At 41.0% G+C, this 25,947-nt stretch overlaps 2 protein-coding genes and 1 long non-coding RNA gene across 7 annotated transcripts in view; 2 read left to right on the top strand and 1 right to left on the bottom strand.

Moving 5' to 3' along the window:
- Positions 1 to 3,282, top strand: part of TWSG1 (twisted gastrulation BMP signaling modulator 1) — a 21,969-nt gene extending 18,687 nt beyond the window's left edge. Inside the window, 1 exon segment of the mRNA XM_077352772.1 lies at positions 1,031 to 3,282. Within this exon segment, the coding sequence (XP_077208887.1) occupies positions 1,031 to 1,212 (182 nt within the window). The 3' untranslated portion in view covers positions 1,213 to 3,282.
- LOC143844926 (uncharacterized) overlaps positions 1 to 11,375 on the bottom strand; it is a 17,825-nt gene extending 6,450 nt beyond the window's left edge. The window contains exon 1 of one of the 2 annotated variants that reach the window (XR_013234196.1): positions 11,239 to 11,375. This is a non-coding gene — a long non-coding RNA (uncharacterized LOC143844926). The remainder of the gene's footprint in view (positions 1 to 11,238) is intronic. The other variant, XR_013234197.1, reaches the window with a different exon arrangement.
- The window catches only part of RALBP1 (ralA binding protein 1), a 31,168-nt gene continuing 16,211 nt past the window's right edge, over positions 10,991 to 25,947 (top strand). Inside the window, exons 1-5 of one of the 4 annotated variants that reach the window (XM_077352762.1) lie at positions 10,991 to 11,249; positions 17,903 to 18,021; positions 19,162 to 19,458; positions 21,505 to 21,963; positions 24,910 to 25,259. In XM_077352762.1, the coding sequence (XP_077208877.1) occupies positions 19,215 to 19,458; positions 21,505 to 21,963; positions 24,910 to 25,259 (1,053 nt within the window). In that variant the 5' untranslated portion in view covers positions 10,991 to 11,249; positions 17,903 to 18,021; positions 19,162 to 19,214. Of the gene's footprint in view, positions 11,336 to 17,902; positions 18,022 to 19,161; positions 19,459 to 21,504; positions 21,964 to 24,909; positions 25,260 to 25,947 lie in introns of all 4 variants that reach the window. The other 3 variants (XM_077352761.1, XM_077352763.1, XM_077352760.1) reach the window with 3 other exon arrangements.

The raw sequence follows: 25,947 nt of genomic DNA on the forward strand, positions 1-25,947 counted from the left end.
GAAGCTATACCAAAAAGGATTTTGCTGTTTTATTATTCCATGTGGGATCATTTCCTTTTAAATATTATATCACAAGTTGATGAGCACATTTGGAAAACAATTTCCCTCATGCTGAATTCAGCATTTAGGTGTTAATTTTAGGAACCCTTTCCCAAGCAAAGGTACCACTGGACAAAATGAGACAATTTAAAAATTCTCCATTAACTAGAATTTTTCCAACTTAAAAAAGCCCCAAAATATATTCTTTTAAAAATAAGCACTATGCGGTTTTTTTGTCTGCTAATTTAAATGTTCATTACTCTTTGTGTTGCTCAGTCTGATAGCCCTTTTATGTCATTAATAAACTGAATCCTAATTGCTTCAGACACATTCCATTTTTATACCGCTGTTGAACTTTGACCTAGTTATGTTTCTCAGCAAGAGTACTCTTCATTAAATGAAACTCAGAAGTTGGGCTTTTCTAGTTTCCTTTGGATAAGGTAACTAAATCAATTCCAGATCCTCAAATGCATGTTCAGAAATGTTTTATGTCTGCATGGTATTACCTAAATACTCTCTGGCAGGGAGAAATGGAAAGGAAGCCAAGGCATTTCCATTTTTACAATGGCACTTCCTTCATGTCTTTCTCCTCTGTGAGGAGCCTTGTAGAACACTGGTACGAGGTTGCTAGGACTTAAATAAAGCCCTGGATGCCTGAAGTTTTGAAGGCGCTTGTTCTCAGCATCCTGAGGCAATCATAATACCTTCTGTCTTTGCCCTTGTTCAGCCAGAGCAAAGACGAGGACAGTATCAGGTCTGTAGCATGACTTGCCCAGGCTTTGAAACCAGCAAGGCATGGAGCATACAAACTATGTATGGTGCACAATAATTGTACTGCTGCACAGTCTATGAGCCAGTGGGGTGGAGCCACAAATGGAATTCTTTGTCTTCACTGTGTGGGGAAAACAACTGAGTAGTAATGATGTTTGAATGACCAATAGTTAACCTTTGCTCAGTAAACTAAAGGCTGTTTCCCACTTTCTTCATTTAGAACGCATGTGTACAGTGGTTTACTTTGATGACTGCATGTCAGTACATCAGTGCAAGATCTCTTGCGAATCTATGGGTGCATCGAAATACCGATGGTTTCATAATGCCTGCTGTGAATGTATTGGACCAGAATGTATCGACTATGGCAGTAAAACTGTAAGATGCATGAACTGCATGTTTTGAACCAGAATAGTTGACTCATAATATGGACCCTAAAGTTTTTATGGTGAAAAAGACTGAACTTATTACTATTGTTTGATAATGTAATAGCAAGCACAGTGAATAGAGTTGTATACAATTTGACATTTAATTCTCCCACCCACCCCCCAAAATCATATAAACAGTATTAGTTAATGTTTAGATTTCTTTTTCTTCTTGATTGGATAATCACCCTTATGCTTGTACATTTAGACGGTTTGTTTTGATCTGAATATATTGACTAACATGCAAATTGTAACATCTTTTTGATTAGAGGATCACGAAGCTTCAAAAAAAACTGCAACCAGATCTTAAGTGAAATTCTTTAAATATTTAAACATTGCATTTTGAAATGTTCAGATGCGTAGATAGATAGCTTATCACTTCAGACCTCATCAATTACTGTTATGAAACATACTTAACTACTTTACAACAAAAGAAAACATGTCCAGATATTGCTCTCAATTGCAAGGAGGAAAGAAAACTGATACTGCATTTGGTGTCAAGATTTTCCCTCTCCTTATGAATGTCTTCCTCTGTATCAAAGCAAGTGTAATAAGTTTAATTACTAAGTTTATTTTGTAGTATATTTTTCTTGCTTTTCATACTAGGCTATAGTGAACTAAAAAGAGAATATGAATCTCTATTGGGAATTAAATTGTGGGTCACAGTGAATTTAGAAGCTACTGATGTATAAGAAGCAGAACTAGGTTCCAAGTTCAAACACTAAATAAATGGTTGATTTTGTCAGGCTAACAATCTCAATTATAGGATGAGGAGGAGGGAACATTTCTGCTATTACCAAAAGGTAAATGTGTTGTCATACCTCACAGCACCATCTGTTTGGCAGAAGAGGTTCACTCCTGTACCAGTGTGTGTGTGTGTAGCCCATTCTGCCATCCTAAGGAGAACTGCATCTTCTAAGTCCACTGAATGCAATGGGCTTAGAAGGGTACAGCTCTACTTAGGATGGCACAGTAATTCTGTAAATTTGGCTCTACTTCCAGTGTCGCCCAAAACAATCAATGAATTGGGACTCTGTTGTTTTAGGAATGCAGTAGCTAAAAGCAAAGAATCATTTAATTCAAATAATCTAATTACAGTTCTAATTAATTCATTTCATACCTAACGCTGCCCTAAATTTTTTCTTCATGTTATTATAGTTTCAATTCAAGAGTAATTAGCAAAATAGGGCTTACAGTTATCTCATGTACTTAATAGGTCACTATTATTTGCAATAGGCTAAGAGAAATAGATTAACTGGAATGTGAACCCCTGTGATATTTGTATCTTAGAGCTATTATGCAGACCAAAGACTGGGTTCCCAAAGATAGGTGGAAATGGTCCAGTTCATTAGAGGAAGAATTTATGCTAGACATTTTATCCTGCCTTGAATGTTTATATCTGTAGACCCACATCAGTGATGTGCTGATCTTTCAATGGTACATTTTTTGTCTGTGATGATTTTGTACCTTTACATTGCTACCCTAAACATGTTTGCTCAGCCATAAGTTTCACTGAGTTTAATAGGACTTACTCTCTAGCAAATGTTTTTAGGATTGTAGTAGAACAGTTTTCTGTGTAAGAAAGAAGGCTAGCAAACATTTCTTCTTTTAGTCCTTTTTCTTTTTAGTTACTGCTTGAAAGAGAAGTAAATTACGTAGTTATGAAATTTGGTACATTTGCAGTGCAGTAATACCTCCTTTTAAGATGGCCAACTTATTCAACAAAACTGATCTGGTAGCTTTGCAGCTATTAAAAATCTTTGTACAAGGATATTCCTTCTTTCATTATTTTATACTACTGGTAATTATTTTCTGCTTGGTAATGTGCTTTCATAGATCATTTTAATAACATAAAGAACTGTATACAAAAAGTTAAGATTTGAGATTTTTAAAAAAGATCTTGAAATATTTTAAAATTCATAATACTGCCTAGAAATCCTGTACTGTGAGCTCAGTGTATATATAGTTCCATAATCTATGGCAATATTAAATATATTTTCTTAGACTATATGTTTACTTCACAAGGTATTTTAATAAATAATATACTATATAGTTGTGTGGGGTTTTTTTCATTGTATTCTTACTTTCACTCCAGATATTGCTAATTCACATTCACTAATGATCTCATTGTTTCGAAGATAATTTATTAATTAAACAACTAAAGTTCCCAAAGCCTCACTGTTAGCAAACCCTTTGGGTTGGATCCTATTCCAATTTCAGTCAGCTAAAATTGCTTGAAACTACAGATCTTTTTTATGAGATCCAACCCTTTGTTTCAATTTGGATGGAAATAATAGGCCCTAAGAGTTATGTAATAATAAACATCATAAATGACTGTACACTGGAACAGCTGGTCACAGATCGAACCAGAGGGGTAGTGAACCTGAACTTGGTTCTGAACAGGTCTCATGATTGTTGCACCAATTGGGAACAGTGACCACAATGGTATTGTTCAAAAATCAGGTCAATGGAAAATTACTGCTAAAGTCTAAAATTTAATTACAAATTAGGGAACTTTACAAAAATGAGGAAAATAGTAAAAAGATGCTGAAAAGTAAACATAAGGGAGTCAGATCCTTAAAGGATGCTTGGAAGCTATTTAAAACTACAGTAATTGAAGCCCAGATTGAATGTATTCCACAGGTTAGAAAAGGTACTGCCAAATCTAAAAGAATGTCTGTGTGGTTAACACCAGAAGTCAAGGAAGTATAAAAAGTAAAGATATTTCCTTTAAAAAGCAGGTCTGCCCCAATGAATTGAACAGGAGGCAGCACAGGCTCTGGCAAAAGACCCCACCCCCCATTGTCCACAATCCACCCCACCCCCCATTGTCCACAATAGTCACTGACACATGAGTCAGAGATGCCTGCCAGACTGGCATCGGGAGAGAAGGGCCAGGAGGGTGGATGATTCCATGTGTTTCCTGGCACATCTGTGGTCACCTGCACACATGTTGTGGTTATGAGTCGGAGAGTGGGTTGGCAGCTTTTGCTGCAGGATCAGCACCAACAGATTGAGACACTTGATTGAGCAGCTCCAACGCTGCTTCTGGGCAGCTTCTGGCATGCCTCCATGTCATGGGTCCTCAAACTGGTACTTTGGAGTAGCAAGGGGATTCGGGGGGGTGGGGGGGTGGGCAGGATCCAGATAATACACACTTGCTCCAGTGTCATATCACCTTCATTTCTCTCAAGATGCGCTGTCAGCCACATTAGGCCATTCCACACCTGGACATGAATGGTGCCAGCATCAGAAGGGACACTTCGTACTCAGCTTGGGGAGACGATGACCCACCACTGTCATTTGGCCTGGGAAGCACAGACAATGGGCAAAGTGTGCTGCTTGTTGCATATCCTCCAGTCCTGTACCCCTCTCTTGGTAATTGTTTCTGATACATCGAACTCCCTGATGCCCTGAGTCAATGTCTAGCATTCCACCATGCCACCAGTATTGGCCAGGGGGGGGGGCAAGGGGAAAGTGTTCTCGGCTTACCTGTTGGTGTGTGGCTGCCCCCTTGGAATCCTGGCACACAAGCTGCAGAACCTGTAGGGTCTGTTAGCAGGAAAATGTCAGCCACGGAATGTGGACTTTGCTCTCCTGGTGCTCTCTTCCTCCCAAGGGGTGAAAGGTGCCCTGCCACTATACTACCCACTACCAAGGTACATGCATGCTTGCTCTAAATTCACATGGCAGGGAACTGTCAGACAGCATCTCTTGATGCACTCCCTACCACTTTAGTTGTGGTGCGAACTCACAGAACCATTTATAGAACTTGGCAGCATGTCACTGGGTGCAGGGGAAGGACAGGGACTGCATAAGGGAGTGTGCTGATTGGTTGACATTCTGGGGTGCCTGCAAAGGCCCAACTGCAGCAAATGGAGGCTAGTTTGGTCTTGTGAAAATGAACTAACAATGAAAGGGAGGAAGATTAATTCTGAGGTAACCAGATCCATATTATCAGAGTCTTAAAAGAGAGACTGATCTCAGCATATTGGATTTCAAAAGAAACTGGTGTTACAAGAGCTCTTGCCTATTTACCTAGATCAGAAATTAGAGAGGCTTTGTTGTGTAGTATACTGGACAGCTTCTACTGCACTCTCTAGGAGTATAAAAGCTGCTTAAGTACAACCCACGAATGAATACATGGGGAAATATAATTTTTAAAGTTACACATGCTATTTGAAAGCAGTAGTATTAAAACTATACCACATAAAATCTTTATAGAATTCCTGGTATATTGGTTCCAGACTCAGAACATAGTTGGGAATTATATGATTATGTAAGATTGTAAAGACAATAAATTCAGATTGCCTATAAGCCCTGATCAGGTTGCTTATCTGTTTTTAGCATAAATAAATTAGATACACACACATTTTTACAGTGGGCTTTTCACATTACTTCAGAAATTAGAGAAGTTATTCTGTAAGGACTGAAGAATACTGCATTTCAAGTAACTACACAAAAATGGCAAACTGCCACAAAAATATAATGCCACAAATTCAAGGATTATGTCTAAAGCATGTGAAAATGAATTAGAGAAAATCCTTTTTAACCAAATTCCCAAGCTTATTAGAAATCTGAATTAAATGTTTTGTTACCTTTTAAAAGACAAAAAGATATCAATAAAGCAACTTACAGAATGAAGCTGAGTAAACTCTTAGTACATAACCTCCCCCGCCCCATTTTTTTAGTATTCCAGGGAGGAAAAAACCTTGTAAGAATGAATTTTGTCACATGTGTATACAATAGTGCTCTCTACCAAATAAAGATCTTAACAACCCAATCCCATAAACCCCAATGCAGGCACATTGCCAAAAGCAGTGCTGTTATCCTAAGTTCACTGAGCAATGAAGGGGAAAAAATGAAAGACTTTCACTGTGACCCAGAGAGAATAGGAACTACATCTGCATTCACAGCAGTCCTTGTGAGCCAGCAAGGTGTAGGAGTGGTGGCTTCTAATCTGGAGAACTCAGTTGGATTCCCCATGCCTCCACATGCAGCCAGCTAGGTGATCTTGGGCCAGTTCTCTTAGGCCTATTATGCATGGTGGTGGCCTTGTGTACAAACGGGGGAAGATTTCCCTCCCTGGACATTGTCCATCCTGGGTTTTGGCGTGCACACGTGCCACAAGGGCACGTGTGGGTTCCAGCAAGGAAGGGTCCTAACTGGTCCAAGGGCCTACCTAACTCTGAAAGGCCTAAACCTATATCAGGCCTGAAGTCCAATGGGGGGAGGGGATATGCTAGCTTGAATTTCTATGCCTCACTTCTATGGTTTTCCTGCAGCACTGTTTGGATATCTGAGTAGTGACCAGCGTATGCAAGAATATGCAAGGAAGAAGCCTTCCGAACCACAGAAGTCAATGAGCTTAGAAGGGGGTAACTCTGTTTAGTATTACACTGTGAAGGTCCAGGGATGAGATGCTGAAAAAGAAGCACATAAAGCCACCACTCCCAGTGAAGCTTTGCGACGGACAGAAAAGGATGCACATACCTTGTGAAACATTCAGCCACCAGCAAGGGAACGTTGTTTCTGGACATCAGTAACACTATGACTAATAGCTTTAGGTGGGTAGCCTTGTTGGTCTGAACCAGTAGTTTGAGTCCTGTGGTACCTTTAAGACCATTTTTTTTATTCTGGGCATAAGCTTTTGTGTGGTATCTGATGAAGTGTGCATGCACAGGAAAGATTATATCCAGAATAACACTTTGTTTGTCTTTAAGGCACCTCTGAACTCAATCTTTGTTCTACTACAAGTAATAGAGAGAACGATAATCAAACAGTTATTTTATTCTCACAGTTGATGTTCAAAATTAGCTACAACTATCTTAAACTACATCAATTTCAGCACCTTTATCTGACCTCTTTCATCAAACCTGTTATGTACATTGTATGTTGGCTGTGTGGGCATTGTTCCCAAACTTATTAAAATTGGACTTTGCATAGACTTGTTGCAATTGCACAGTCTGTTTACTTACAACAATCATATATACATTCTGCCATGGGAGCCTAGCTGACCATTCCTTCCCAAGAGAGCAAGTTAAGAAATGACGAGTGAAAGAAACTTTCTCGGAGGAAAGAGATTAAATGGGAGATGGAAAGTTTTCCAGTATATTATTTTTTCTATGAATAATATTACTTTTCTAAAGATTCATTGTTTCATGAACTTAATGAATGGATGCCATTGGCACTGCAATTTTAGGCAGCAATTCCAAAGTTGCAATTATGCTATGTTGTTTAAGGAAAAAATGGATTAGAATGGGGGGGGGGGGTGGAATGGGGAGAGCCAGCTTGGTGTAGTGGTTAGGAGTGCAGACTTCTAATCTGGCCAGCTGGGTTTGATTCCGCGCTCCCCCACATGCAGCCAGCTGGGTGACCTTAGGCTTGCCACAGCACTGAAAAAGCTGTTCTGACCGAGCAGTAATATTAGGGCTCTCTCACACCCACAAAAAGTTGGGGAAAGACACATCTCACTTTTATTATATGCTGATGACTTAGCCATATTTGCCAGAACCCCTATAGCAGTGGTCCCCAACCTTTTTATCACCGGGGACCACTCAACGCCGGGGACTACTCACCGGGGACCACTCAACGCCTTTTACTGATGCCCGGTGAGGGGGTAGTTTACTCCTCTACTCTCAACCACTGCCCTAACACTCTCTGATCGCTATGGTAATGTTTAAACATCCCTTCAAAATAAGATACAGACACGCCACAATAATGAACATAAGGAACATTTTATTTTCATGGAAATTTTAACTCATGACAATGACAAATCAATGGGAACCCTGAGCTTGCAACGAGATAGTCCCATCTGGGAGTGATGGGAGACAATGACACCCAAAGTGTGTTGTAAAGGGCCGGGGGGATGAAGTAAAGGGCCGGGGGGGGGGGAGAAGGCATCCTTCGGGGCCCAACTCCAATTAGTCGAAGGACCACATGTGGTCCGCAGCCCACAGGTTGGGGATCGCTACCCTATAGGACTGAGAAGAGCCTTAAGAGCACTAAACTCCTACTGTCAATTGAATAGCCTTGTAATTAACCATGATAAGAGACCTAAATCTCATATCTGGAGACTAAATGGCGCCCTAATAGAACAAGTCCAACAATACAAATATCTTGGCGTTATTTTCCAGGCAACCTATTCAATATCTGCCCTTATTAATAACATCTCTTTAGATGCACAGAAAAGTGCAGGTGCAATTAAAAAATTCTTCTGGCAGAAAAGAGACTGCTACATTCCAGCAGCAATTAACATCTTCAAGGCTAAGGCTCTTGCTCAGCTAATATATGGGGCTCCAATTAGTATAATGGGCAGATTGGGCAGTCTAGAAAAGGTCCAGTCTAAATTTCTGAGGGCAATTCTGGCAATACCAAACAACATCTCAAACGTAGTTGTTAGGATTGAGGCAGGTATGGTCAACGATCAGTCCAGGCTTTGGATAGCTACCTTTACATTCTGGCTAAAACTACTTTTCCAACAACAAAGTCTTGCAGGTCTAATAGTGATAGACACATTCGTTGCATCTTGGCAAATTGCACTCAATAAAAAGTTGTGCTAATATGGTCTCTCATATCAATTGTTTTTGTCTATGGGTTATGACAAGGCTATAGATCTTGTTAAGACAAGAATGATAGTAGCAACATGATCTCAACAATATTCAGGACTCACTTTTTAGGAAAGATCTCCTTTAATGTATTACCCTCCCTTTTACAAACTGCTATTGTATAGTAGGGCATATAAAATTTTGGTCTAAATGACCGTAAATAAATAAAGAAGAAGAAGGGCCTTCTCAGCCTCACCTACCTCACAGGGGGGTCTGTTGAAGAAGTGGAAAGGGAAGGTGACTGTAAGCTGCTTTGAGACTCCTTCAGATAGAGAAAAGCAGCTTATAAGAACCAACTCTTCTTCTTTGCACGTATTATTCCAATAAAATAATATCCATATAAAAACGTAAATCTGTTTGAATATAACACTTAAATAACACTTGATGGCAACTCAGTGAGGATTAAAGAAGCCACTGCACCAAACAGTGACCATAAGAAGGGGTTGCAAGGACAGGCATGCAAAGTGGTTTGCTGATGAAGGAACAAGGCTGGCAGAGGAAAGAGGGCAGGTAGATTGAGAGGCAACTGGGCTGAATTGTGCATGTCTCTCTGAGGGGTGAGACATTTGGCCTCAGAAGCAAATAGGGGGATGAAGCCGGGGGGCGGGGGGAGGTGCTGCTGCTGTCAGTTAGTAGGCAGAGTGAGTGCCAGAGCAGGAAGGGGATGGCAACCTTTCTTCTCCCCCTTCCCCAATCTGTTCTCAGCCCATGCAGAAAAAGTGTTGCAGGAGGACAAAAGGCACCCCTCTCAAGATCTTCAGAGCGTAGGTTGGAGCAAGAGACTGATCATATTAGCATGGGATTGCTGAGTGTGGGCATATAGAAGGTAGTGCTGAAAAGTTACCTTGCAAGGAAGAAGACTCGTCTCCTAAAAGCACTATATATAAAAAAGTAACTAATTTATATGGAAAAGTAAGTCTTTATGTATCCCTTGGAAAAAAACTAGCCTTGTATATGATTAAATATATTTATTGGCGCTTTTGTAAATCATTTGCTTTGATTCCTAGGAATCTATTGTTTTCATTTGTACTTTGCAGGAAAAAATAGTTAATTGTATTTGGCTGTATCATTTATAAAGTTTATATCTGAAGTACTTGACATTACAATATATGGTCCAGTATGACAACTCATCAATTTGACACCTCAGCCTAAGGTGAGTTGCAGTGAGTTGCTTCACTCCCAGGAAGCTTTATTTGACTGTTTTCAAACTTGGATCTCCATGTTCTAGTCCAGCACACTAAGAGCTTAATCACATTAATCTGATGAGAAGGTTCCTTACAAGAAAAAATAAGTGCTTTAAATTATAAAATGCAATGTACATTTTTTAAAGTTTCATTTATTACATATTTGTTTGCAATTTGTTTAAGGTGACCAGATTTTAACATCGGTAAAGTGGGACACCGTTGACGGAGGGGGGGGGTTCTTGATTAAAATTTTGGTCTATATGGAGCAACAAAAGTTTCATAGAATGCATAGAACGCAAAAATAGTATTGTAACATATATTTTTTAATTTCAACGTAAGTACAATTTGCCAGGTGCCCCCAGATGTCCCTCCAAAAGTGGGACAATCTGGTCACCTTAAATTTGGTACAGTGCTGAGCATTTTGGGAAAGTTGGGGGTGGTGTTATGCAAACAGCTGTGGACTGTGCTATGCCAGCAATTTGCCACACTGGTTAGTTTACCACTAACTACTGACTGTCTGCATCGCTTTCTCCTGAGTTGGGACCCCACCTGACCAAGCCAGCGCTTTGCTTTGGGTCAAGCCCGAGTGCAAGCAGATAAAGGGCGCGGTTGTGAGCAGGTGACCTTCTGCACTGGAATATTATTTGGACGCGACTAGCCTCACCAATGAGCAAGTTCCGTGTAGCTTTCTATCAAGCAAGTGTAGAAAACCACTGGCACTCATGGGACTCCAGCATTCATGCGCCGTCAGTAACACCCTCATATACATCTCGTGAAACCATCCACACACACTCCAGCCTAGATACCAGCCGGCCTCCCAACGCCTACTTCTTGCGCATGCGAAAATTATCTCGCTCCCTGCCCGCAAGTGCTTGAGGTAAAGACTACATTTCCCAAAATGCACTATAACGATAAGGAGCGGGCGAAGCACCAAGGCCCACCCCGTTATGTAAGGTTCGGCCACTTCAGACTTGTCCCGCTCATGCCCGAACACGCAGGCGCAGCAACGCCTTCCCGTTTTCTGCTTTTGCAAGGAAGAGCGCCCTGCTTCAGAGATTATGCCGGCCCCTCCCCGCGAGTAATGCGCGTGCGCCCCTTAATTCCGGCCTCTGCTTTCGGTAGCCAAGAGGCTGGAAGAAACGGACCGTAGGCAGAAAGAAGAGGGCGTTTGCGCATGCGCTTCATAACTGCCTCCTTGTAGTCCTTATATCCGACCTTGTAAACAGGTAACGGTGGGATGGGGTGCGTCTGAAGTCAAGGAGCATCCGCGCCTAGAACGGCCGTCCTGCGAGCGACGGGGCTCCCCTCTTAGGTCAGTATAGCGACCGCATGCATGAAAGCTCCCCGCCCTGGTTTCTCTTCCTCAGCAGCTCCATTCCCAGTGAGGGGGAGGGGAGAATGATGTGACCGCAGCTCCGAAAACGCAGATTTTCGTTGACTCGGTCTTCATACTGCGCGTGCGCACACAGGTCTGGTCAGCGCCCCCTAGGTCTCTGGGAGTGAACTTCATCGCTGTGCGGCCCAGCGGAGACTTTCGCTGTCTCCTCGGTCCTCCTTGTTTCCGCCTTAGTTTTTCCTCAAGGCCCCCGCGTTGGAGGTCGAGGGTGGCCTCGGCTTCACGCTCATAGCGTTGTGATCTGCGTAATTTCATCCGCAGTGTCTTCTGCCCTAGAGTTCTGAGTCAGAATGGCTTCGCACTGAGGGCATTTTTTTGTAAAGGCCAGTGACCCCTTAAAGACTAACAGCAGTTGTTTCAATAGGAGGCCTCCCGAGTCAGAGCTCGCTTCTGCAGGCGCTCTCCCTCGGTATGACAGGGTGGTTAAAGCCTAGGAGGCTGAATTCACGGCCTGACTCCACTTCTGTTCCCGCCCTCGTCTGTGAACTCTAATCGTGTGGGCAGTGAACCTTCTGAAGGGGGTTGCAACAGCGGGGCTTTGGCGTGCGCAGTCAAGGTGACTGGCTAAACAGGTGTTCGTTGCTACTCGCGCTCTGCCTGTCGCCTGAGTTCCTATGGATGGTGCGTTGCAGACTTGTTCATTAAAGACCTGTAATATCATACAGGTGGTGGTTTGCAAGGCTGCAGTGTTGCCTTTTCAACACTCATCAACCATTGTTTCCTTCCTTTCCTAATTTCCCCATATTTTCAGTCCTTTCCCGATTCCCAAAGTACATTTTTAGTTGTTCATTAGTAAATACCAATCTGCTGTTTCCCTCACCTGTTCCTGGGGTTGCCAGCTCCAAGTTGGGGAAATTCCTGGAGGTGGAGAATGGGGTTTGGGAAGGGAGCTTAGCAGGATATAATGCCATTGAGTCCATCTTCTGAAGCAGCCATTATCTCCAAGGAAGCTGAACTCTTTAGTCTGGGAATCAGTTGTAGCTCTGGGAGATTTCAAGAGGATGTTGGAGGTGGGAGTCATGCATGCCTATGCAGGGAGACAAGCTGAAAATACAGGAATGTACTTTTTCTTTTGAGGTACTTTGAGTTCTGAAGCAGCACTTTCTTTACACAGCTCTTAGAAGTAGGTGCATAATAGGGATGGGTGAAGGGTTCTGTTTGCTTGCTTTAGAAGTTGTCATGTTATTCCGTTCCTTATAAAGAGATGTACTCTACAAGTGCAATTCATATGATCACCCATTCTGTGTGACAGTGTATCATTACAATCCTATGCACAGTTTCAGTGGTTTTACAGGAGTAACTGCATAGGATTAAATTGTATATTTGAATTGTACACAGACTGGTGATAGTATGAATCTTTAGGAGATTTGGGGATGCGTTTGTATGTGTTACATACTTCATATGATACTATTATAGCTTTTAAAATATTACATACTTTTAGTTCAGTTCTCAGACTGTCAACCCAAACATACATTGTATCTTATGAAACTTGTGACCAGTGTTTTAAGATGTTTAAGCCTGTGATTATGCTGACTATCAGCAGTTGAACATACATTAGTAAGAACGTTGAAAAGGAGTCCTGCCTGATATACAGGAGAACTGCTGTACTAGGTAGGATGTACAGTGGACCTGTCTCAGTAGACTTGTAACTTCACAATGCTACAGCCAGTCTGCCACATGATATTTTGATCTTGTGATATATGATATTCTGTTTGAGCCTTCATTTTTTTAAGGAGCAAACATTGTGCTGGTCATACAGAGTGATTTAGTGATAAGTTTCAGCTGAAGCTTTGGAACTACTTTAAACTGTTGATCAATTTATACATTGCCTATGCAGCAATGTTTCTGCATTCTGTGTGGCTGGATCTCCCACAGCTCCACTAACATTTGAATGAGAGAATCACATTGCGAAAGCAAGAACACTCCACCCATCATGTTTACATCAGGGTTGTTGATCTCTCTCTGTCTTTCTGTATCCCCTGAACTTCAGCTGATTTGTAAGCCTCATGCTCAATATTTTATCCCATCTAGATCTTGGTTTAATTTGTAATTGAGTACTGCCCACTGTCATGAGAGTCTTGGCATAATCTGTCTTTGGCAACAAACAGGAAACATGTTCCCTTTTCAGTTTTTGTCTAATAATCAGGATTTGTTGAGCTATGCATATGCTGTCTTTCAACAGGGTGTTATGGAAGTACCCTAACAATTCCATGCATCTGACAATACAGTGGGCAAGTGCAAGATTATAAACAGCTGATCATGAATGCACAAAGAAAAATAAAAAATAGTGATGTTCTCCAGTCCATGTGACAGTGCATTAAAAGTGCCCAAACACTTTAAAAACAAATGACTTTGTCAGGAATTTTATATTTGAATTCAAATTATTAAAATTATATGATCAACCATTATCAAGTGTGTACAACACATTAAGTCCTAAGAATTATTAGTGCAATATCATAAATGAGTGGGGTCAGTGGAGCAGGGGAGAGGACAGGGCTTCAGCCTCTTGTTCTATGATTTCCCTCCAGAACTCCCCTTTCCTCCTGATGTTTTCTTCATAATGTCACTTTGCCAGACTGGACCATTGTGCCCCAAAATGTAATGTCAGGTACTAGAGATACAAATTTTATAACCGATAGCAGCTGGTATCCTCACTGCATGGCCTCAGGTATTTGAGGGGAGGGGGGTTGCACATACTGACTGACTGGAGAGCTGATGGTGCAGTGCTGCCCCTTCCCCAGCCCACTTCTGCTGCCAATGCTGTGAGCCTGGATGTGATCTCCCTCCTTCCCCCAACCCACCAGGGAAGGGACCTGGAATTATTAGTTGTACTAACCTCGCTCTTGCAAAGGCAAAAGGACAGTGGCCCAGGCACAAGGCCAAGTACATGGCGGGACCCAGGGCCAGCAAACGTGGCTGCAGTGACTCCCAGCTTTCCAGCGAGGCTGTCACTGAAGACTCCCAGCTTTCCACTGAGGCTGTCACTACTTGACTCCTGTAGATAAGGTTATTCTGCCATGCCATGGCCACAATTGGAGTGCCCCCCTCACTCTCCCCTACCTCCCAGCAGCCTTCTGCTCCCTCTGTCATGCCAGTTCCTCACAGGCTGAATAAGAGCCCAGCTGGATTGGGCCCCTGTTTGACATCCCTGATCTAAGCTATCATTTTGTAGCATCTACTTCTTGCTCAAAATATTTGTGTATACTTATATAGTATACTAGTAATCAAGCCCGCTGTAATCTAAATATCCAGGGAGCCCCCGGCAGTCTCGCGGAGCGCGGCTGCCGGGGGCTCCCTTTGTCGGCGACCTGACACGGCAAGAGGCGCTTCGCACTGATTGGCCCGGCCGATGGTCTGTCCGGAGGAAGGGGCCAATCAGGCCCCTTCCTCATCACGGACAAAGCCCTCCCACCAAGCCCTTAACGAATTATTTCGTCCGCGGTGCCCGCGGTGACGCAGGCGTGTTAAGGATAAGGAGCCTCTTGTGGCGCAGAGTGGTAAATCAGCAGACATGCAGTCTGAAAGCTCTGCCCATGAGGCTGGGAGTTCGATCCCAGCAGCCGGCTCAAGGTTGACTCAGCCTTACATCCTTCCGAGGTCAGTAAAATGAGTACCCAGCTTGCTTGCTGGGAGGTAAACGGTAATGACTGGGGAAGGCACTGGCAAACCACCCCGTATTGAGTCTACCATGAAAACGCTAGAGGGCGTCACCCCAATGGTCAGACATGACCCAGTGCGTGCACAGGGGATACCTTTACCTTTTACCTTTATATAGTATATATAGGCACACCTTTTTTGTTGATTTTCAATGCTAGTATTGCATGAGCAAATCAGAGCCCACCTTGTTTTCCCAGATAGGTTTCACCTCACCTTTCTTCCTGTTGTCTGTGATTCCTTAGGTCCAACACTATTATAATTATAGTTTATTATCCATTATATTATCAGACAGTGGTAGTTACTCATATCTTTGTGACTCTTTGCGGTCAGGTCTACATAAGACTATCAGTGCTCTTTTTCTTAGTGCCTGATATGCTAGTTGACACTATGCAGTTATCTGAAATAAATTAGGGGATTGGACTAATAGCTGCATGTGACATAAAGACACCAATAAAAAGTATTAATATTCTTCTATGCAGTTCCTAGAAGGGCTCCTTGAGTCTCTCTCATTTAGAAATAAGAAATAAATCAATAAATATTGATTTATATACTGTACAAATGATAAGCAGACAATTTATTTTCTCCCATAGATCAACAAGTACTTTTGCTCATTCTTTTTTCTCATGTATTGTAAATTGATTTAAAAAAAATGTAATTGGATAGTATGGATTTCTCAATCAAAGTTTCATGAAACCATGGGGTTTCTTGAGGGCCCTGGAAGGGTTTCCCAAACGGGTGGAAATTAATTCATTTTTAATATTTTTTAAAAATTGGTTAAACATTTATCAGGGATATGATCATATATGGTCATGTCAACTTGCTCCCCCTTCCAAAATAGCCAATGATGGGCCTGAAAGGGGTGGGAAGGGGAGGGGACCTGGGTCAGTGTGTACACAGCTATGCTTCCCAACCATGTTGTGTTTGAATACGGCACTTATGGGGTTTCTTGAAACCTGAAGAATGTTGCAGGTGTTTCTCAGTGATAGAAAGGTTGAGAAAGGCTTGTCTATCCAGACAAGTTAACTATCCTTTCTTGTTCTTCCTTTCAAACAAAGTTTAAGAAAGGCTTTTGATGAAACTGGTTGGATTACATCTGAATATGAGCTAACAAATTGTATGAAAAGTAAATTCTGTGTACGCCTCTTGGAATTGATGCAGCTGTATTAGTAACAAAATGCAAACATGAAATAGGTCGTAGTGTGTGTATTCCTTCTGTCTGACATGAAAAGTCCAGACAACCTTCTCCCCCCCCCCCCCGCCCCCAACATAAGATCACTCAGACTACTCAAGGCAGTGGCTCTGGCTTAGAGCCATAGAGTGAAAAGAGGAACATTTTTCTTTTATCTTTTAGAAATACCTGGTTATGTTTTCAGAAGAGCTAATCTTCCATGTAGATTAGGCATTCACTCTTGCCCATGAACCTTCACCTTTTTGGGACTTTCATTAGCAGTATCACAATATGATTCATCTGGGAATTAGGTGCTTTAATAATTTTGATGCAATGATGCTGCTTTTTGAAATGAAACTTGTTCTACCGGTATGTAATTTACACATGGTGTACTTTTTGAACCGACAAGGCAGAGTGTACTTTACATAACTGCAAGTCAGCCTAAAGGCTAGAGCTTCCAACAAGGAGTTTTTTACTTTGCCTTAAGAAAATTCTCAGATTCCATGATGGAAATAGATAGTTCACGGAGGCAGAGATGTAAAAATGTCTGAAAATGCCACAAGGTATGGAATAGGGAAGGGGTGAGCATGCAGACATTTTAGGGGAAGCTGAAAATATGCAATATTTATTTCTTTGTCAAACTTAAATTGATTTTACTGTTTTAATAACATAAAACATCACTTTTAATGTACCATATTTATTTGCTGTTGTATCTATTTGATATGAGACTTCAAAATATATATTTCTTACAATGATATCCTAAGCAGTATAATACCAACAAATGAAATAAATCAAATGTGCCCGGGGTGGCGGGTCATGGAGTTCCAATTTAATCTTTAGAAAAGTCACCAAAATATCTCTTCTCTCTGAAAATTTAGTGGGTTTGATTGAATATCTTAAGGTCAGTAATGCTTATGTGACACCAATAGTCATATGTTTTGACTTCATTTCTTCCCCAAAGCTAAGAACTAGTCTTGGGTTTCCAGGTTAATTACTGTAATACTCTTTGTGGGGTTATCTTTTAAAGTGGTTCAGAAACTTCAGCTTGTCCAAAATGAAGCAGCAGGGCTATTGTAAGGGACAGAGTACAAAGATTATATCACTCTAGTGTTGAAAGATCTGCATTGGCTGCCTATTTGTTTTGAGGCACAATTCAAAGTGTTGGCCCTTATCTTTAAAGCCCTAAGTGGCTTGGGGCCAGGATACTTGAAAGACTGCCTCCTCCTGTATTGTCCAGCCTATCAGCTACCATCTGCCTCACAAATCTTACTTTCTGTGTCCCTGCCTTCATAGGTGGAAGCCAGAGACAAGATTTTTTTCAGTAGCAGCAGCAGCTCACTTGTGGAATGCCCTTCTCTTTGAAGATTACTTGGTTCCTATGCTGTTTTCTTCTGGCACCAAGCCCAAATGTTTTTGTTTATCCAAGTTTTTAATGAAAGGGTTTGTGTTTGTTAAGAGTATTTTTGTCAGGAAGCTGTTATTTCAACCTGCTAGGGGCCTGTTTTAATGGTGGGCTGGGTTTTTAATGCTGAATTTTAATTAATATGTTTTAATGTTATGTTTTATTTATATTTTGTAAGCTACCTCAGACATGTTCCTGGAGAGGTGGCAGTTTTTCTTCTAAATAAATAAACACAGATACGTGGATGTTTTCTCAGGCAGCTCCACCTTCTTTGCATGCCTGCTCTTCTTGTTAATGATGACCTATCAAGCAGGAACATGTTTCAGAGATTTCAGCCTCTACTAGCAGCAAATTTGAACAGACAAGAGAGAAGGGGTATGTAAGTGTATGTGTGAGAGAGATATTTTGTTTCATAGTCAGTGGTAGACCGAATGTGGGAAAGGGGAGAGTGGCTGGCAGTGACCAAGGGAGAAAGGGCGGTGGAGGACCATAAAACTTTTATTTTGTATCAGTTAAAAAGCTGCACAGAAAGGAGAAGAGAGGGAGATTGAGTCATCCTTAACCAAGAATGAGGAGGTGGTGGCTGTGGTAGCTTGGCTTTCCCTCCATCGTTATCCACCCCCCACCCCCCACTTAACTCTAGCTAACTCATCGGAAATAGGCTGTACACTTATTGAGGCTTTGCTAGAAACCTAGCTATGCATAAATACATCTGGATTCTTCTTGGCAATGGAAAATTGGGCAAGCAGTAAACAAATTGTGATTTATGAGCAAATTGTGGTGTGTTATATACACATAGTAGACTAGTCAGGGTTTGTCCAACAAACTTCTTTAAACAAACTTGAATGTATTGTGACATTCAGACGCAGCATTAAATTTCTGGTCTCAATAAATAATCTATTTTTTTTTAAAGGGTATCTGAAGCTAACATGAAATATTGAGGAAATTGTGGAAATACTAATGTGGATTGTAGTGCATACATTGCATCATATTTCAGTCTTTTGATATCAGGTGTAGATTTTCAGACACATATTTTCTTGTATTGCTCAATTGGGCTATAACAGGGGAGAGTCACAGGACTAGAACTGTGGGAAGAAGAAATTAGAGTAACTATCCTGCCACATACACATGTATCAAAGAATAATATCTGAACCTTCAGAAAGTTGCACACTACTGCTCTAACAAATTGTATAAACTATGAGTATATTTAAATTGCATTTAGTAAAACATTTAGAAAAACATTTAGAAAACATTCCCTCACAGTTCAAGATGGGCTTATAGTTTGCTCCATTAAAATCATAATTGTCAAATAACACTGTTAAGAAAAATAGATTCATGCCTCCATCTCTTCAAGCTGATTGAATCCATGGTTACAATTTAATTACAGATTTCTTATCTGTTGTTGTGAATACTCCTATTGATACAAGGTGGCTTATTCCGCAAATTCTTGTTTTTCAAATGAGGTAGATATCTAGTTGCACTTTGTATTAACTTCTTATGTTCTTCTTGTTGCAGGAAACATGGACAGGTAACAGGATATTGCTTTGCTGTGGGGCCAGAGAGTGAGAATGACGGAGTGCTTCCTGCCTCCCACCAGCAGCCCCAGTGAGCACCGCAGGGTGGAACATAGTGGGAGTCTTGCCCGAACCCCAAGCTCTGAAGAAATCAGCCCAACAAAATTCCCAGGCTTATATCGAACTGGTGAACCTTCTCCACCTCATGACACCCTGCACGAACCTCCAGATATTGTATCTGATGATGAAAAGGATCATGGAAAGAAAAAAGGAAAATTTAAGAAGAAAGAGAAAAGAAGTAGGGTCATTTTTTCATTTGTGTAATAACTAGTTCCCTATCACTTTATTTCTGACTTGAGTTTGTTGATATGACTGACATCTTTAGGGGAGGATAGAGATCAAGGCTATGGAAATGTCAGAGTAGAGCTCTATTTTATATATTTATTTTATTTAGTATATTTTATCCCCCTTTTCACCACAATAAGGACCCAGAGCAGATTATCAAAAACATAAATTTACAAACTTTTAAAAAAGGAAAACATGACATCTTGGGCTGCTGGATCTATCCATATGGCCAAGAGGCTTTTGCCTTTTGACCATGACCAGACTATCAGCAAACATCGAGAGAGAGAGAAACACTGTGCCTCTGTTCTTCAAACTGGTAGCTCTCTTCCCTCAATTCTTTCTCCTTATTATCACTTTCAACTTGTATAGAGTTCAAGGAACAAAACAAGGAGGGTGAAATTTATAGAGAGATACAATAGGAAAACCCTTGGTGGTCAGAAGCAGGTGTCATCGATCTATGTGAAGTGATAAGAATCTGAAAGTCAAGATAGTTTTACGTTGGGAGATGAAGAAAGAGATTTGGAAGAAGAGAGAGGATTTCAGACCTGTCGGGAAGGACTAGAACAGTGGCAGGAATTAGAGCCCTAGCATGGGGTCGGGGTGGGGTGTAAAAATCAGAATTTGAAGTTTGGTAGATGAAAACTCAAGAGTGCTGAAAGCAATTTGATTTTATTCTTCCACCGCATATACTTCTGCAAGGCTGGGCCATGGTAGTAAAGCTGTAACTGCACACACATCTTTTAGTTTCTGGTGGTCTATAGTCACAGTGAATGTGATATCTTTACTGTCACTTAGGTAGCTTGCTAACTATCCTGGAACATTATAATGCTTCAATATTTGGCAATCCATGATGTTTAGAGCATTCAAAGCTAGACATTGCACACATTCCCACCCTCAACCCCATTTTAGCACATGTACTATGACTCATGATGGGTGTGTGTTCAGAAAAAAAATCTGGTAATTATTTTCCGGTTCTTGCCTACAGGGTAGGCAGGGCTAGTTGCAGAAGAGGTATAGCTTTTTAGATTTCATGTGCATCTGTTTCAGAGACAGTACAGTACCTTGTAAGTTGCAGTGAAGACAATATTTTTTTTTATGACTGTGGAAATTAAATTTTAATTATCAATACGTAATTGTTGATGTGTCAGGATGCTTGGAACAACTTTGCCTATTGAATTGAAAAGTAAGTTTTCTTCCTTTTTTTTACACTGTATGTTCTAGTAAGTACGAGAATGCATTTATATTCTAGAGTATCTGGTTTATCCTGTTCTCAGTGAGTGGATAATTAAGTAACACTCCTCATCTCATTGAAAATGATAGCAAAACAGCCATTAAGTATTGATAAGCACCTTCACATTATTTCGGGGTTGATTTTTAAGTGCACTTGCAAAAGCAGTTGCTTTAAGTAGTGTGAACCTATAATGTTTATTTCAGGAACATACAGCATTAGGAGCAGTGAGCATAAACTAGACAGTGTCTTCTAAGGTCTTATAAAGAACAGATGTGTGCGGTTCATGCCTGGCATCTTTAAGCAGCATTGATTCTGAGTTGATTTTGAGGTAACATTTTCCTTCATGGTGAAATTCATATATATCAGTAAATAGAAATGGGAAACATTAAGGCTGCAAGGCTATAAATCTATTTATTTGGAAATAATCCCACTCAGTGGGATTTAACTACAGAACAAACATGTTAACTATTATGCTGTATGAATTGAGCATGGATTTTGCAGGAATGATCAATTCATAGGTATCAACAGATAATCCTGCTCAGAGATCCTTTCTGAAAAATGTCTCTAAATATTTGTATTGGTGTAAATCTTTTTTATATATTTTATTTAGGGAAGAAAAAAATGTTAGAATTGGCAGCAAGTAAAATGTTCTGTTTAATGCTGCCAAAGGTATGTTGGAAGGTTGCTCAGCATTGCTGTTTTGTTGCCTTTTCTGGGTAGATTGAATCCTTGTTATTTCCTGCCATTTCACCCTCTTTCTCCCAACAGCGGAAGGTTATGCAGCCTTTCAGGAGGACAGTTCTGGAGATGAAGCTGAAAGTCCATCCAAGTTAAAGCGCTCCAAGGGGATCCATGTCTTCAAGAAACCAAGCTTCTCCAAAAAGAAGGAAAAGGATTTTAAGATAAAAGAAAAACCCAAAGATGAAAAGCACAAGGAAGACAAGCACAAGGAGGAGAAGCATAAAGATAAAAAATCAAAAGACTTAACAGCTGCAGATGTTGTCAAACAGTGGAAAGAGAAAAAGAAAAAGAAAAAACCAAATCAAGAGGCAGAGATACCCCAGGTGGATGTTCCCAGATATCGACCAGTGTTTGGCATCACTTTGGCAGATGCAGCAGAAAGGACCATGTTATATGATGGCATCCGCCTGCCTGCAGTTTTCCGGGAATGTATAGATTATGTAGAGAAATACGGCATGAAATGTGAAGGCATCTACAGAGTTTCAGGTACAGTGGCCCACTGGACATACAATATCTTGTATACTTTTCTGTTTCAGACATGGACTGTTTATGCCCTGGAGGTTTCATGCCGGGCTGCAGGCTGGAATTGAGTTGTGGCAGGTTGCTCCACCTCTTCCTGCACCCACACAGGGGAGCATTTGGCCCGGTGCACCTCATCTGCTCCTGATTTGTGTTCCTGCATGGGAGCTGGGGCAGTGAAGTTCCCAGTGCATAAATGGTCATGGTTGGTTTCCCTATCTCTTGCACTCCATACACGATAATGGAAGTAGCTCTATGTAACTAGGTAAATGTCTGCAGTTTCACTAAATGAGATACTTCTGCTCGTTTATCATTAGCTCTAAATTTAAGACAAGGTAAGACCTGAAAGTACAATTGAAAAAGTTCTGTGATTGGAGCTGAGAGAGTACTTTACTGACTCCATTGATGTTTTGCTGCCCTAGAACAGTACTTGCAGTTTTCTCAGCCATTTGTTTGCTGAATGCAGCTGCAAAAATTAACATAGTTTTTCCTTTGTGACAGGGAAAATTCCAGTGCAGTCCTATGCAGTGAGCTTAGAATGGAGGACCTCTGCAAAGGGTTGCACAGTCCATGGTACTTCTCAACTGCATTCTTATAATGTTTATTCTGTAATAGTCCCTGTGACTTTTATCAGGACTGTATTGATATAAATATAAATAAATATAAATGGTTCAGGGATCATAGCGATATTCATATAATTAAAGTGTCATAGGCCTACCTATTTTATCCCTGTAGTATGTCATGCATTCTTTTTTCCTTTGTACAAAAAGATGCCTTAGCGAGTAAAATATTGATCTGACAATTGACAGGGCATTCCCCCCCCCACCATACTGCTGTGTCTTATTTCCAAGAAAAATGTATACCTGAAGTGTCAGTTCATAGGCAACTTTGAAGCATGCAGAGCAGCAGTTGGAAGATTTCAGCTTGAATTTGAAGAAAACACCCTGGTAGCAATGCCAAGATAATTAGCATTCTCAGTAATTGTGTAGCCTCGACCTACATAAAAGTAACAACAATTTGAGTCATTTATTCAATTATATAGCTGTATTTGGAATAGGGAATGCCACCTGTGAGAGACGAGTCATGCCAGTGATTTAAATGCAATGCACGTTCTGTTTTGACAAGAAGTGAAAGGCAAATTTGGTGGCAGAATTTAGAGACAAAAATTGTACTGGAAGTAAATGTTTTGATGATGTTTTATATGTGAATATTTTAAGTTACTGCTTACATAAATATAAAGGCATTCACTGTATACAGGAACCCATCTCTTTTCCTTGATGATTTTAAATCTTTTATCCAGTCCCTGTACTTTCATTTACAAGACAGTGTAAAGTATGGTTTTCTCTCTGGGGCAAAGGACATCTTGGTGAGTGATTCCCACCATTCACGCAGAGATACAAGAACAATATCTTCTCCTTTCTGTTTGCTATGGGAGCTACCCACCCTGAAGTTCTTTTCCTGCTTCACAGTTGGTAGGCTGTCCTACTTTCACTTCATTTCTATTACTTACGTAGCTTTCATCTAGGCAGAGCTTTAACTCTGTTTTCTCCTTTGCCTTATTATGTATCTGGTTTCCTTTCCAGATGTTCTTTTCTATTTTGGATTCAAGACTCAGGAAAAAAAGAGTAAAGACAGCACTCCCTGAAGGAGCAGTGCCATTTAAAATCATCAACTTGCATAGCATGTCCTTTCAGCTGCTCAGCCCATGAATTATGGGGAGGACAGCGAAAGCTTCCTCTAAAACATGGAATTGCAAGCTTTGCTCACAGCAGGAGCAATGGAGTCATCAAATCAGGCAGGCACAGACCCTAACAGGGTTGCCTTGACCACGATCACTGAGTCGCCCATGCAGGAGCCACAAAAGCATACAAAAAAGTGCCACTTGCAGAAAGTCTTTGACCCACTCAAATTTACAGCTGTTTGAATCATTCCACAAGCTAGTTGGGCACGAAAGCAGGAGCGAACTTTTAGCAAACCCTGATTCCTGTCTTCATAGAACCAGCAATAATTTCTGAGAGCCAGGAGAAGGGCCAGAGTTTTCTCAATGATTAGGCAAACCACAATGGAAGAAATTGAGATCTTTTGTAGAATCATGGGTCATCTAGTCCAACCTGCTGCACTATGCAGGACACTCTCATCGTCAGATGGCTATCACTCTTTGTCTGGGTTTTTGAGTCACTGATCATATAAGCACTTTGCTATTCATTTTATTTTGCTATGTGTTGATTTCCTAGATCCTTTCTCTAGTTAATTAGGTTGGAAAGAACAGCCATGTGCCTAGCAACAAGTGTGAGATGGTGGAAAGTGTATAACACTAAGTATTATGCACACAGTAGGTGTTACCTCTGGGTACAATATGGTTGGCTGCTTTAATCTTTTAGTGGCTGGATGTGATTCATAAGAGTTTCATAAATGAGACTTTTTCAGTGCTGCATTTGCTTTCCTGTAAATGGGACATAGATGCTGGTTTTACTTACCATGCTCTAAGTGACTTTGGGCTGATGTACTTTGGAAGAGGTCTCTTCTATTGTGCCCTATTACAATATCTCAAATCAAAGAACATCCTCTTAGACATGCTGTCTAAATATAAAAAGGGGGGTATGAGGAAACATTCTTCATAGTTGGTCCCCAGTTCTAAAGTTCACTTCTACCTGTTTCACCTATGTCTGAAGACTTTCTCAAGATACATAAGACCTCTTTTTTTTTTTTTAGTAATGGATGGGATTTCAGTATATATTACATTTCTTGTGTAGTATTTGGATTTGTCTCTTTATAACATTGCCTACCCTAAGCCTCTGAAGTTAAGGTGTGTTATATAAACTTGATCTAGCTCTTCACAGTCGAAAGCCACAAAAGTGTATTGTAAATTGAGTTGGCTGAGATTCTCAACCATCTATTCTGAATATTTTAAAGGAATTAAATCAAAAGTGGATGAGCTAAAAGCAGCCTATGATCGAGAAGAATCTCCAAACTTAGAGGAGTATGAACCCAACACTGTAGCCAGCCTGTTGAAGCAGTACCTGCGAGAATTGCCTGAAAATTTGCTTACCAAAGAGCTGATGCCGCGCTTTGAAGATGCCTGTGGGAAGAGCACGGAGGCTGAGAAACTGCAAGAGTGCCAGCGCCTCCTGAAAGAGCTGCCAGAGTATAACCGCTTAATGATTTCCTGGTTGGTTGTGCACATGGACCATGTCATTGCAAAGGAGCTGGAAACAAAAATGAACATCCAAAACATTTCCATAGTACTCAGCCCTACTGTTCAGGTACATGCAACATCCTGCATAATCTGGGGTGCTTTGTGACATGGTGAAAGAAATCATTCTGCCTCGTATTTTGCATGTGTCAAAAGTGGTCCAGGAGCCCTGAACACACATGATACAGTGTTTCTTTTGAAATGAAGCAGGGCTGGGGTAGGAGATTGCTTATGAACCATATACAGAGGAAGAGAGGCATTGAGTGGAATTAATTAATTGGGATCAATATAAATAATTAGAGGTGGCAGCAAGCAACAGGCCAAGAAGAGAGCTTTCTGGCTCTATGGTTCACCTATTGAACTTCGAGTTTTAGTTTGTATAATTCAGACCAGTGTGATGCTGCTAAAGGGTGCAGACCTCTTGATCAGGCAGGTAAAGCCCCCCCCCCCCCCCCCCCCGGAACAGAGTCTTGGTGAATCCTTTAATCTTTAACTCTATAATTTATTTATAGTTAGAATTATTTATAGGACCAGCCACCTTGGAGTGTTGTACAACAGCTTAAAACAACACAAAACTGACATCAATTCAACCCTTTAAAATAGTATTGGTGTCCCTTGGTCTGGGCCTCTTTACGTTATCCTTCCACATTGTTCTCCCATAGTAGTACCAGGTCCAGATGTTACCTGGGAGAGTGGTTTCAAGGGGTGAGGAGGGGTTTCTTGATGTTCTGGTGACCCAACCTTGGTAGAAGATCTCT

The sequence above is a fragment of the Paroedura picta genome, chromosome 9 (genome assembly GCF_049243985.1).
Source record: "Paroedura picta isolate Pp20150507F chromosome 9, Ppicta_v3.0, whole genome shotgun sequence".
Lineage (NCBI taxonomy): Eukaryota > Metazoa > Chordata > Lepidosauria > Squamata > Gekkonidae > Paroedura > Paroedura picta.